The following is a 13,655-nucleotide window of genomic DNA, read 5'->3' as shown; positions in this document are numbered from 1 at the left end:
TACATTTATGATGAAACCCAATCTAGAAATCCAAAACAAGAATAATGTTCATCTAAATCATAATTAAATAATCATCATTTACGAATTCTCATCATTTAATAATAAAATATAATAATAGTTCTTTTCTATTGATAATTATTATTTCAACTGCAAGCAATGAGAAAAGTAGCAAATATACATTATAAAATTCGAATTTTGAGGTTAAATGATTACCGTTCAATATCCATATAAATAAAAATAATAAAAACATAAGAATACTACAATAGATATTCTCTGTTGTCTATGTTATTTTTATAAATATTTTTCAGTTTACTTTGAGCATTTTTCTCGGTAATTTGAGCAGAAGTCTAAATTTCTGAATACTGTTTCAGTACTTTTTAGCTGGATGAAACAAACTTAGGTATGATTCTTCCCACTAGGTCGCGCGCTTGTCGGTTCACCAACCTTGCAGCCATCCCAATCAGCTGTTGGCCAGTAGCGGCTCGTGATCTTCTAGCTTGGGGGTTCAACCTCATGATCTATTGGAGAGAAAGGTCAATAGGATGTAGAGTATTGCGCATAATCAAGTGTAAACGTGATCGATAATAATTACACCCCAAAGGTTGAGCTTATTTTCTACAAATATAAATTTTTTGTCCTGTTCATATTTTCTTGTTTGATTTTACTTCGAGAGTTGGTCACCATTATGTTTATTTTACACCTACCCTCAATATTAATATTGTTTGTATTTAACAAATACTGAACCTTATTCATATTTCTTCATCAAAATGCTGTTACAGTAACACAATAAATTATATTCACACTCTCACTAAAAGAAAATGAACACACTAGAAATACTCACGAATACAAAAAAACACACTAGAAATTACTATATTCTTCTACACGCAAAACAAATTTATATAACGAAAAATGCAGTGAGATCTATCACAACTGTAAACAGTGTATACCCGTAACCATACCGTATAACCTCAAAACTGTCACGCTTAGGCTACTTCTTGTTTACCGCTTTTTTACTGTTTACTGCCACCAAATTTAAATTATTGGTTATAAGCAAGTTCAAGATGGCACTGTATCCATATCACGAATACTCACGATTCATTCCGAGGTTTACCGAATGCTTCACTTGCCTCGGCTAGGTTCGGCTACTCTCGGATGAACTCGTGCAAACTTGGTTCACACAGGATTGTGAACCAAATCCGTGCTAGCAAACCGATTCCCCTCCTCCGTTCCACTACCATACCCAGCCCTGTTTCTGGGTTCACATCGGGAAATGAACACTGCTTTCCATCTCCACCATTCCATCGTCATTCCATTCGGTGCTGTTTCAAGCAAGCCACTCCGGGCTCTCAGGCACCGGCCGCAAAACATCGACATTAAGTTTACGTAGATGAAAAATGTTGTGATGTAATTTAATGAGTATAAAATAGAAATATAATTATTTGAGTTGCAAATTCATCATTGTATAGGAAGTTGATTCAATTCTGGGGGTTCAATGAACCATTGAACACATAGGACGAGCCGCCACTGCTGTTGGCGTGTATTTTGAATGTAAATTTTTTGTTCTATCTGTATTTTTTCTGATTCTTGAATGAATAAAAATGAGAACTTTGGCTTGGAATTTTCAACTTCAATTGGATTATTAATTTTTAAATGAATTAAAGGTTGTTATTAATAACAGAATCACACACACAAACATTTGATGGATTTCAGCCATCATTTTACCCATAATCAACCACTTCTCATATTCAATAGTAACTGTATGAAAAGTTTAATGTGAAATACATGAGCAAATTTCCTCTGCTGCACTCAAGAAGCCATTCCGCCCTCGCCTACAGCTGGGGCATAAACGTTTCTCTCAGTGCAACAAACTGTCACTTTGCGCACTAGTTGCACAAATAACTATTTTTAAAACTGCAACATAATTTGGATCTTTGATACGGTACCCTATTCACAACTGAAGATCCTTGAAATGATACCCGGAAAAATAATAATAGAATTTACAATAAAATGTTGTGTTATATTGTATATATTGTATTTCATATTCGTGTATTATGATTTTGAAAAATAAATAAATTTAATTGCATGAATTGAAAATAAGAATAATTATTGACGAATATGAATTCTGACGATTGAAGGTAACTTATCTTTTCAGATGAATAATAACGATGATAGACAAATAATGTTTGACTAACAGTATATTTTCTCTATAATAATATCGACACATTTTCCAGTGTGATGATTGTTTTCTCATGATGATCGTTATAACTACTATGAAGGAAATTACAAAAATGGAAGTTACAAAATAATAGAAAATTAAATACCATACTTCAGATTCACTGCAAACCAAATATAATGTTCTTGTCAAATTACAAGAGAAATACGATACAAACTAAAAGAAAAGTCTTTTCAGTAGAAAAAATCTTAGAATGAATTCAACCTATATAGCCTCCTAGTACCTATGTTGTAAGAAATTAATTGCTGATAGTTTATAATATCAAGTTAAATGTTTATACGCATCTTATCAAACCCATACTACACATCTCTCTTCAAACAGAGACCTTTTAAAGAATTTCAAAATGCCAATAATTGACCAATGATCGATACCATTAGACTAAATGCACAAAAACAATTGAGGAAGTGCTGTGAACTCCTGAATCGACTGATTAAATGAATAGGTTAGAATACAAATGGTGGTACGGTAATCAGTTTCTCGGTGAAAAAAAAATTGTGATATTAATAATAACCAGGTCTATCAAAAGGCGATGGTTTTTCTCTTAGACTGGTAGTATTAGGTTTCATGCTAAAAAATTGAAAAAGATAAAATTTATTTAATCTTTTGAAGCAATAAACAAAATGAAATGGAATATAATACAAAAATGAAATTAATCGTGATTATGAAGAGTGAAGACAAACATGAGAAACATAATATGAAAATCAATTGATTTAATAAAATTGAAATTTATTTGCAGAAGAGAATTAGTTACAAACTTCATGAATAAAAACACTGAAGACATAACAATGTACCTAATGTTCTTCATTTACTCCGTGATAAAATATGATTTGTATCAATTAATACATCATACAAACTGTACTGCAAATTAAATTTCCTTCTGCACTCCTAACAGAAGAGAAACCTTGAGTGTTGGCATGAGTCCCAGGACACCACTCGAATGTAATTAAAAATTTGCTTTTGAACTATTTTGACGACACTACAGTCTGATTTTTGAATAATAGTTATTGAAAAAAAATTGCTTGCATATTTTCCATAATATATTTATATAATAATTATTGATTGGTTTATATAGGTAAAATATATATAGTAGATTAGTTAATTTACCGTGATGTAGAGCGCGCCTAGCCAAAGCCTCAAACTGAGTGAAGCTGTCGAGTAGGAAGGAGTGGAGGTGAGCAGGTGTGGAGGCCATGTCGACCAATTCAGCGGTGTTGCCAGTGCTGATTCCAAATGTTAATATCTCGACGTCGGCCTCCGCCTTCAGAGACGCCGCCACGGGACGCGGGTCGCCTCCGTTCGAGAAGCCGTCCGTAACTAGGAACAGGACACACCGGGCGCCAGGACGAGCTAGTGAGAACAGCTCCTGTCATCGATTCACAAATCGTTACTTACAAAATGTCAACAATGCATAGTTGCATGGGAAAAAATTCATAACTAAATACGTAAAATAAGGTACGTTAAATAATTATTTGTTAAATCAAATAGAATGAATAAATTTATCAATAGAAGATAAATAAATAAATAAACACAGTATTAAAATTGAATGGTGTTGAAAATTTAATGTGAAATCCCTGTTTGGACGTTCAGGTGCTCAAAGTTGGGACAAACAATTTTTCTCTGCAGTGACTACATGTTATGTGTAGGCTATCACAACTGTAAATGAACAAAGTTGCAATTACACAAACAGATAGCCTAAATGCAGTTATATAGGTACATAGGCTACATTATTTATATACATTTACAAAAAGCTGTAAACATGAGATAAGTAATTTTTTCTATAATATAATAAAGAAAAGAATCGTCTTACACACATGTACGGGATAGGACATACACAAATGACGTCAGATCTACTGAACTTGGAATTTTGTATAAAGATTCTAAACTTACCGAGGATGAACATGGACTTATTTTTATTGCTATTGATCAATTAATTCCAATTTAATAATTTGAACAAATTTATTCAATTAGCGATTCAAGGCTTACGTAACTATAAAAGCCCAAACAAACAGGTCGTTCTCCAAAAAGTGACTTCGTAGCTTAGTTAGTAGCGAGCGCAGTTCATGAATCAAAGGTTGCGGGTTCGATACCTACAAAACTCACTTTTTTGCATTATTTTACAACACAATTTTCTCCAGTTGAAAACACGGTTTAAATGCTAGTAGGTTCAGACTAAACCTTGTTGAGTCTGAGTTGAATGTTAAATCCATCAAGTACAGTAGGTATTAAAAATGTTGATTGTTGGTTGATAGGTACCGGTAGTGTTAGAATGGTGAGAATGGTCTCTCACCTGAGCATTCAGAACAGCTCCCAACGTGAAAGTTCCTCCGCCAGAATAATCAATGTCCAAATTCATCAATTCACATTTGTTATGTGACAAGCCGCCACCGCTTATTTGATCAATGTGTCTAATCTGGAATTCGAAAGCAGAAATTATGCTAATAATCTATAATATAATAAAGGAAAGAATTGGCTTATACACGTAAGGGATAGGAAATTCACGAATGAAGCACGTCTGAACTAATTACCTGATTCACTTAAAATTTTGAATATTATATAGATTCTTAATTTACCTAGAATGGTTATAGGCCTATAATTTTTTTTCAAGATTCCAGTACCGTAGGTCAAGTTTCTAATTAGACCATTAGACCAGTGCCAGTTTAAAAATTCATGTAGAAAATTCAATCCTAACTTATATCTAACAATTTTGTTGAAATTTCATTTAGCAGTTCAGATTCCACATTATAATGATGAATAAAATCACATATAGACAGTAGCTCACATCAAATTTATCCATTCTTTCAGTCAAGGTAAGAAACCTATGACTATAATATTTACAATAAGGCAATAGAATAGGAAATAGAATGATTTTACTGAAATGAGATTACACAATTCTACTTTGAAGGAACTATGGTAAAGGGGACAAAAAACTTCCAAGGACCAATAAAGGAATGTAGTAGCCTATAGAAATGAAATAACAATACAGTAAATAAAGTAGCATCATAGTGCCGTATTTATCGTAATTAGTATAACTTATTGATGGAAAGGCTAACCAATATAAATAGCAATCTATATTTTGCCAATTTGAATTCTTATAGCTAAACACTTTTAGATCATTAATTACTATTGATTTTGGATAACATTACATGGTAAAAAGGTAAAAGATCTTTGAGCAACTTCCATCAATGGTTTGATTGAATATTAGACCTGTCCTTGGAGTATCAAATACCCGTATTTGATAAAATGTTACCTATTACAAAATCAATAATCTTTGATTGTGTAATGGGGTCTTTAATCAGAGTTGACAATTAATATTATAGGGTCAAAGTTGAATGAAAAGTGAAGAAAAGCAAATTGATGAACTTACCACTTTGTCAGCGGACGAGAATGTGACTAAAGCGACTCGCGTGTGATTGCTCGATATTGTCAAGTCGGCCAAAAGTTTTCGCACAAACTTCAATTCGGAGGCAAAATTGTCCTGGCCTACACTCGACGATGCATCAACTAGGAAAACCAACTCTAACAACTAAAAATATTGTTTTATTAATTGAAATCGGAAAGAGAATTTCAAAGATTTTCATACAAGCTTCAAGTTATTAGGATCAGAGGAGTTGGAGTAGAATCAAAGTAAGTGAAATGAAAAATGTTTATCTTTGCGCAAAGTAATTTCACGTAGATTTTTTCATTTAATTTCTTCTGCATGGCATTGGATTAGCCGATATATTTCAACTACCATATAACATTTAACTAACGTTTTTCAGTTTTTCTTATGACCAAGGTTATTGAATAATGTGTACATCTACTTCATCTACTATCATATAAATTACATACCCTACTATAATATCAATTTTACTTTGTATTGAAAGTTGACTTAAATATTTGTTCCAATACGGACGGTAGAAAGACTAGGAAGACAGTAGTAACTAGGCCAATGACAGATGAAAATCTCGACTTATTTAAGAATTCACTCTCCAATGTAGACTGGAACACATTTTTGCGTGAAACTCATTCTTTGAAATCTGAACAGATATTTAATAGATTTTTCAATATAATACATTATTATTTTAATATGTTCATTCCTGAAAGAAAAATAGTTGTGAATAATCATCAAGGAGCAAAGAAAACAAGAAAAACAAAACTAAGAAACTGGTACACACCGCAATTAGCGAAAATGAAAAACACAGTATTGTTGTATTTAGATATTTCAAGGAGAGATAATACTGATGAAGCTAGGAAGGCATATTTAGATATTAGAAGATCATATAAGGAGTTAATTAATAGAGCTAAGAAAACATATAACATTTCTAAAATTGAGTCTACTAGTAATAAGTGCAAAGCCGCATGGAAAATAATAAAATCTGTTCAGGAAGAGGCTCGAAAAGATCCAATTCCATTCACACCCAATGAAATGAATAAGTTTTTCTTGGACGCAGTAATGGATGTTCATGATAAGATTGACCGGCCCAATTTAACAGCAATTAATTTATTGGAGGAAAACTTCAATTTCCCTCATAACCAGGATAAGCCCAAATTCTCATTTCACAAAGTCTCCACACGTGAAGTGCTTGATATAGTACTTAGTTTCAAAGCTTCATCCAGTGTTGATATTTACGGCTTCTCAAGTAATCTATTGAAGAAAATTATTCATAATATTATAAATCCATTCACATATTGTATAAATAGATGCCTGAGAGATGGAGTTTTTCCTGAAGTGCTAAAAGTTTCCAGAATTGTACCTGTCTATAAGAAGGGGCCTAAAGATATTCCAGGTAGCTATCGTCCCATCTCATTGGTGCCATGTTTTTCAAAAGTCCTTGAGACCATAATGCATAGGCAGTTATATGAATATCTTCAAGAGCACAATATTATAAGTAATGCTCAGAATGGATTTGTTAAGGGTAGGTCAACTACTGGAGCCATGGATGCTCTTGTCAAGAATATTCTGAGCGCTTTTGAAAATAAAGAGTATGCTCAGGTGACCTTTTGTGACCTGAGCAAAGCTTTTGATTGTGTTGTGCACTCTCTCTTACTGGATAAATTGAAATTTTATGACGTTTGTGGAGCAGATCTTAGCTTATTTAAAACTTATCTTGTGGGACGTAGACAAGTGGTGTGTATTGGAGATAAGAGATCAGATGTAGCATGTGTAAAATTCGGCGTCCCACAGGGATCAGTTCTCGGGCCATTGCTTTTTATTCTTATGATAAATGACCTTCCTGCTGTTCTAAATTGCCGTTCAATACTGTATGCTGATGACACAACATTTATCAATAAATGTACTGACCTTCAAAATCTTAAAAATCTAACTGAGACCACTCTGATACAAGCAGCGACATGGTTTAGGGCTAACGGCTTCATGCTCAACGAGAATAAAACACAGACTATGCACTTCACCCTTAGAGGTGGCTTAGATTGTGTGGATGCAATAAGCGATGTAAAATTTCTGGGGATATTCATTGACAGATATTTGACTTGGGAAGCTCATATTAATTATATATCAAGCAAACTTTCAAGAGTGATTTATCTGATCAGACAACTGAAAATCATGTTCCAGATAATTATTTGAGATCGATATATTTTGCCTTTTTTCAGAGTATTGCAACATATGGCATACTACTGTGGGGAAATAGTAGTCATGCAGAGAATATTTATTATTGCAAAAGAAGGTGGTCAGGGTTTTAACTGATTCTCATAGACTAGCACACTGTAAGCCTCTTTTCGTCCAGCTTAGAATATTGACAATAGTGAATTTTTACATATATACTGTATCGTTGCATGTTAAAAAAAACTCATCCAATTTAAAATTAAGGCATCAAACTCATAGCTATAACACAAGAAATTGTCATAGGATCGATATTCCCTATCATAGGTTATCCAAAACAGCCAAAAGTTATGATACATTTGGTATAAAAATTTGCAATAAATTACCTACAGATTTAATATTAGAGACAGAAAAGAAATTTAAGACGAGATTATTGAATTGGCTTGTGATAAATCCTTTTTATAGTGTTGAAGAGTTCTTTGAGAGTGAAATAATTGTTGCTTAGAGTTAAGAGGTTTCTATTTGTATTTATATATTGTTCTGAAGGCTCAAGTTGTGCTGTAAGGAATATGTTTTGTACATTCAAATAAATATTATTAATGTATTTGAAAAATCCAATTGACTTACAGTTTACTTAGGTACTGTATTATTTTTAAGACTCAGTAATGTAATTTTGTATGTAAAGTTGCTGTAAAATTTGATTTTATCTTTTGTCTTACTGTAATCAATATTTGACTTTGCCTATTGTTCTAAGAATTTAACGGCAATAAAATCATATTTATTTATTTATTTATTTATTTATCATCATAGTGCCGTATTTATCGTAATTAGTATAACTTATTGATGGAAAGGCTAACCAATATAAATAGCAATCTATATTTTGCCAATTTGAATTCTTATAGCTAAACACTTTTAGATCATTAATTACTATTGATTTTGGATAACATTACATGGTAAAAAGGTAAAAGATCTTTGAGCAACTTCCATCAATGGTTTGATTGAATATTAGACCCGTCCTTGGAGTATCAAATACCCGTATTTGATAAAATGTTACCTATTACAAAATCAATAATCTTTGATTGTGTAATGGGGTCTTTAATCAGAGTTGACAATTAATATTATAGGGTCAAAGTTGAATGAAAAGTGAAGAAAAGCAAATTGATGAACTTACCACTTTGTCAGCGGACGAGAATGTGACTAAAGCGACTCGCGTGTGATTGCTCGATATTGTCAAGTCGGCCAAAAGTTTTCGCACAAACTTCAATTCGGAGGCAAAATTGTCCTGGCCTACACTCGACGATGCATCAACTAGGAAAACCAACTCTAACAACTAAAAATATTGTTTTATTAATTGAAATCGGAAAGAGAATTTCAAAGATTTTCATACAAGCTTCAAGTTATTAGGATCAGAGGAGTTGGAGTAGAATCAACGTAAGTGAAATGAAAAATGTTTATCTTTGCGCAAAGTAATTTCACGTAGATTTTTTCATTTAATTTCTTCTGCATGGCATTGGATTAGCCGATATATTTCAACTACCATATAACATTTAACTAACGTTTTTCAGTTTTTCTTATGACCAAGGTTATTGAATAATGTGTACATCTACTTCATCTACTATCATATAAATTACATACCCTACTATAATATCAATTTTTACTTTGTATTGAAAGTTGATTTAAATCTACAAAGCACTGTGAATATATTTTCAAGGTCAATATTTTATCACTAGGTAGCCTACACAATGTCAATATTCCACTTTCACAATAAATCTATAGCCAATAGTAGAATACCGCAAATCAATAGTTACTTTATTTCGAATTAAAAGTTGATAAAGCATTATCATTATTAACCTACCGGTATTAATTATCACTTTGTGAATTGTGAGTAGTTAATAGAGTTAATACATTAAAAGCGCTATCAACACTATCAATATTATTCAATACGTTAATATTCATTTCTATCATAAATCTCTATAGTTGAACTATACTGGTACCGTACCGAAAATTCTGAGTCTTATTTGGAGAATATTCTAAGAGATTCCCGTTATAATCTATTTATTTATTTATAACAAAACAAGGAAGACTACAGGTATTAAGCCCGAGAGGTACTGTAAAACCCCATAATATACTAGTAGTTCTGCGAACAGTAGACCTCGCACATGAATACAACTTTCAATCTAATGAGAAGGGCCAGTACAGTAAGTACAGTATATTGTGGAGATTTAGCCATGTCATCTATTATTTTCTCCATTGAAAAAATACATACCTTTTAAATGAAAAAGACTAGGAAATTGTCAAAAAACCACAGATTTATTGATACTCAGAAAGACCGGTTTCGGTCATTATCAGAGTTTATCAGAGATTGACAATGGTGTAATTACCGAAATCGGTATTTCTAAGTACCGGTATCAATAAATCTGTGGTTTTTTGACAATCTGTTGGTCTTTTTAATTTAATGTTAATAGTTACCACAATATCAACTTCTCAACTACACAAAAAGGAAAAAATTACCTTTATACCTTTACATACAAATTTTTCTCTACAACTGCAGTATTGGACTCCAATACAATAAAGATTTTTATTTAATAATTTATCCAATTAATTGTTAAATCAATTTAATAATAATAATAAGATGATTCAATTTAATTATTCTATCTAATCATCACAATTTATTTTATAATGATATATTATTAGAATAAGATGAAACAATATTAGTATTATCTGCAAAATAAATGTGGCAGGAACGAGAATTGAACGTGGGTCCCACAGTGTGACAGACCACGGTCTGACCGACTCACCACCATGTGCTCGTAACAATAGATGCGAAAAAGTATGGGGATGAATTGCTGTATCTTCAAAGACACATCCTTTCTGGATTGAGGTTAGTTCGCGGTTTTTTAAATATTACAAAAAAACCAGAGGTTTTATCAAAAATCGTTACACATACGTTTCTGCGCCTTGTTTCAAAAAACTTGCATACCAAATTTCATAACTGCGACTGTAACTGCGGTACAAACAAACAGACAAAAGCCGATCGAGTCAAAGCTAAGACCTCAGCTTCACTTCGGTCAATTATATTAAGGAAGCAAAATTAGAGGAACTATTTTCCACTATTTTATATTGAAAGCCCAGTACGGTACCGTACTATCAAAGTCATGTTATGTAATTATTTGAATTTGCATGATGATTTAAAAATACATTTATTAAGAAAGGTAACTTTGGCGTTCAAGTATACTTTATCATCAAAATTAGGCCTGTAGAGTAATTCAAAAGTTCTTACCATAGTATAATTAAATGAATTATTGGAAATAGTTATTCTTGAATTTCATAATTTTCAATGAATGAAAAAACAAATTAAAATTAATGAACATCTTTAATAATAATTAATATAATGAACTAAATTCTGAATTCATACGGTGATAATATGAGAAGTATGATTTTTTAAAAATTCGTGGAAAATTAATAAGTTATCTGAAGACTAAGCAGCGGAAAAATAAATTTCTTACACTACAAAATTCACATTACATTACAATTTCTTATTAAACAAAATAACATTATAGTTCTTGATGCAGATAGAGGCTATACTTTAGGCCTACATTACGAGTATTGAATGTGCTAATTCTCTTATTTTCTCTTTTTTTATAAGTTGCTCATTGTGTGTCATACACATTAATCGAACAATATTATGGTACTTTTAAATCTTTACTTTTGAAAATAATAGCCTAAGCTGCCTTGTTATTGGACACAATAATATTTCTCATTATTATTGTTTTTATTCTTCAAGATACTTTGAAGTTAGAATTTCTCACAACTATTCTAATCAAAGTGTCAAAGTGGAATTACTTTATTTGTATATTAAACTATTCCTGTAATTTATTGTAAGTAGCTATATGCTAGTTCCTTCATTGAGTTACGATGTTTTGCCTAGCACTACAGTGATTCAATCATATTATAGAGCTCCAATTATCCCCCTTAACAGGTTTTCGTGATATATAATTAATCAAGTGAATCAAGAATTGATGATTCTCTGACTGTTTGAATTTGAGCAAGTAATTTAAATTTTCATATTAATAATAGTGATTGAAAGTCTCACAACCCAAATAAATTATAACATTCAAGAGGTTTTATTGTACGATTTTTCTATCAAACTGTAATATAATGTTATTGAGAGAAAAATTAATTCAATATAACATTTATTATAAGAAAATTGATCAACCCTATTTTATCCAACAACAAGAATGCCAGCTCTATATGTTTATATGTGTTGGAATAGTTTATTTTGTTATAGGCTATTTATATCAATAACTCCAATATTAATGTTCACTTACACGAGTCTTCTCAGCTTCTCTCAATTCGTCGACTTTCTCCTTCAAAACCTCGCCTAAAACTTCAACTTTGGATTTCAAAACAGAATTTTCAAGACTGGGTGCAATCGATTCAGTTTTCTTTTTCGACCCGAAACTGAAAAATTCATTGTTCACATCTAGATTAATTTTGTCATCATCGCCGTAAGCTACAACTAGTATTGAGAATAGGAAAATTGTCTGTAAATACATTTTCTAGATTCAACACAAACTGAACAACTGACAGTACAGTCGGAAGATATTATACAATCTGCTAGACATGAATGACTTGCTATTATTGGAGCATTGCTCCAAATCGGCCGTGATAAAATTGCCTATTAGAAAGATCAGATCCAAACATTGAAGTTAAGTAATCTAAATTGTGTTTGAATGAAGTAAATAGGTTCATTTCTCTACATAGGTTCGCTTCTCTATCACAATCACAAGGATTGCAAGGATTTTTTATTTCAAGTTATCAATATAAGACATAAAAGGTATTTGGAAATACATTTTTATCTTTTGGAAATTATTACACGTTAATTCAGTTGACTCGTGGCACAGCAATCTTTGAATTACCTTTTTTATTTGAAAATATGAAAAAGTTAAGAAACAACTTCTGTTTCCATATGAATTAATCATTTTTGATTTCCACGTTGAACAAAACGTGTTTTGGTAAGCGTTCAATGATCGTACTACATTGGGTCGTAGTGGGTAGTAGTCATAGCAGCAGCAGCAGCAGCAGCAGTATTATAATAGTAGTACCGTACCGTAGCTGTGAAGTAAAGTAAGCTCAAGTATCAATCAATATCTATCCATATATAGCAAATATATGGTGGGTTCACACAATCCATACAATAAACCCTAAAATTCAAATCAATTATTTAATTATTGACCGAAGCGAAGCTGAGGTCTTAGTTTCGACTCGATCGGCTTTTGTCTGTTTGTTTGTTTGTTTGTACCGCAGTTACAGTCGAAGTTATTGTCCGATTTGGATGAAATTTGATATGCAATTTCTTTGAAACAAGGCACAGAGACGTATGTGTAACAATTTTTGATAATACCTCCGGTTTTTTTGTAATTTATTTAAGAAACCGCAAACCAACTTCCATCGTGAATGTACTTTTTTACTTTCCTTGCCCAATTACCATAGGTAAGGAAAGTATTGCTTTCCGAAAAAAATTAAGGTACTCCAATTTCTAAATTTCTATACGTTTCAAGGTCCCCTGAGTCCAAAAAAGTGGTTTTTGGGTATTGGTCTGTATGTGTGTGTGTGTGTGGTGTGTGTGTGTGTGTGTGTGGTGTGTGTGTGTGTGGTGTGTGTGTGTGGTGTGTGTGTGTGTGTGTGTTGTGTGTGTGTGTGTGTGTGTGTGGTGTGTGTGTGGTGTGTGTGTGTGTGTGTGTGTGTGTGTGTGTGTGTGTGTGGTGTGTGTGGTGTGTGTGTGTGTGTGGTGTGTGTGTGTGTGTGTGTGTGTGGTGTGTGTGTGTGTGTGGTGTGGTGTGTGTGTGTGTGTGGTGTGTGTGGTGTGTGGTGTGTGTGTGT

The 13,655-nt window shown here is 32.3% G+C and overlaps 1 protein-coding gene across 1 annotated transcript in view; it reads right to left on the bottom strand.

The window, feature by feature from the left end:
• The window catches only part of LOC111062473 (sushi, von Willebrand factor type A, EGF and pentraxin domain-containing protein 1-like), an 85,523-nt gene extending 73,180 nt beyond the window's left edge, over nucleotides 1-12,343 (bottom strand). The window contains exons 1-5 of the mRNA XM_039431451.1: nucleotides 12,101-12,343; nucleotides 8,944-9,102; nucleotides 5,598-5,756; nucleotides 4,521-4,643; nucleotides 3,338-3,596 (exon numbers count right to left, since the gene is read on the bottom strand). Coding sequence (XP_039287385.1) covers nucleotides 3,338-3,596; nucleotides 4,521-4,643; nucleotides 5,598-5,756; nucleotides 8,944-9,102; nucleotides 12,101-12,328 — 928 coding nt within the window. The 5' untranslated portion in view covers nucleotides 12,329-12,343. The remainder of the gene's footprint in view (nucleotides 1-3,337; nucleotides 3,597-4,520; nucleotides 4,644-5,597; nucleotides 5,757-8,943; nucleotides 9,103-12,100) is intronic.
• Between the last annotated feature and the right edge of the window lie 1,312 nt (nucleotides 12,344-13,655).

The sequence above is a fragment of the Nilaparvata lugens genome, chromosome 6, assembly GCF_014356525.2.
Source record: "Nilaparvata lugens isolate BPH chromosome 6, ASM1435652v1, whole genome shotgun sequence".
NCBI classification, from domain to species: Eukaryota; Metazoa; Arthropoda; class Insecta; order Hemiptera; family Delphacidae; genus Nilaparvata; species Nilaparvata lugens.
The sequence above is the reverse complement of the archived record's forward strand: the minus strand, read 5'-3'. Positions and strand labels throughout refer to the sequence as shown.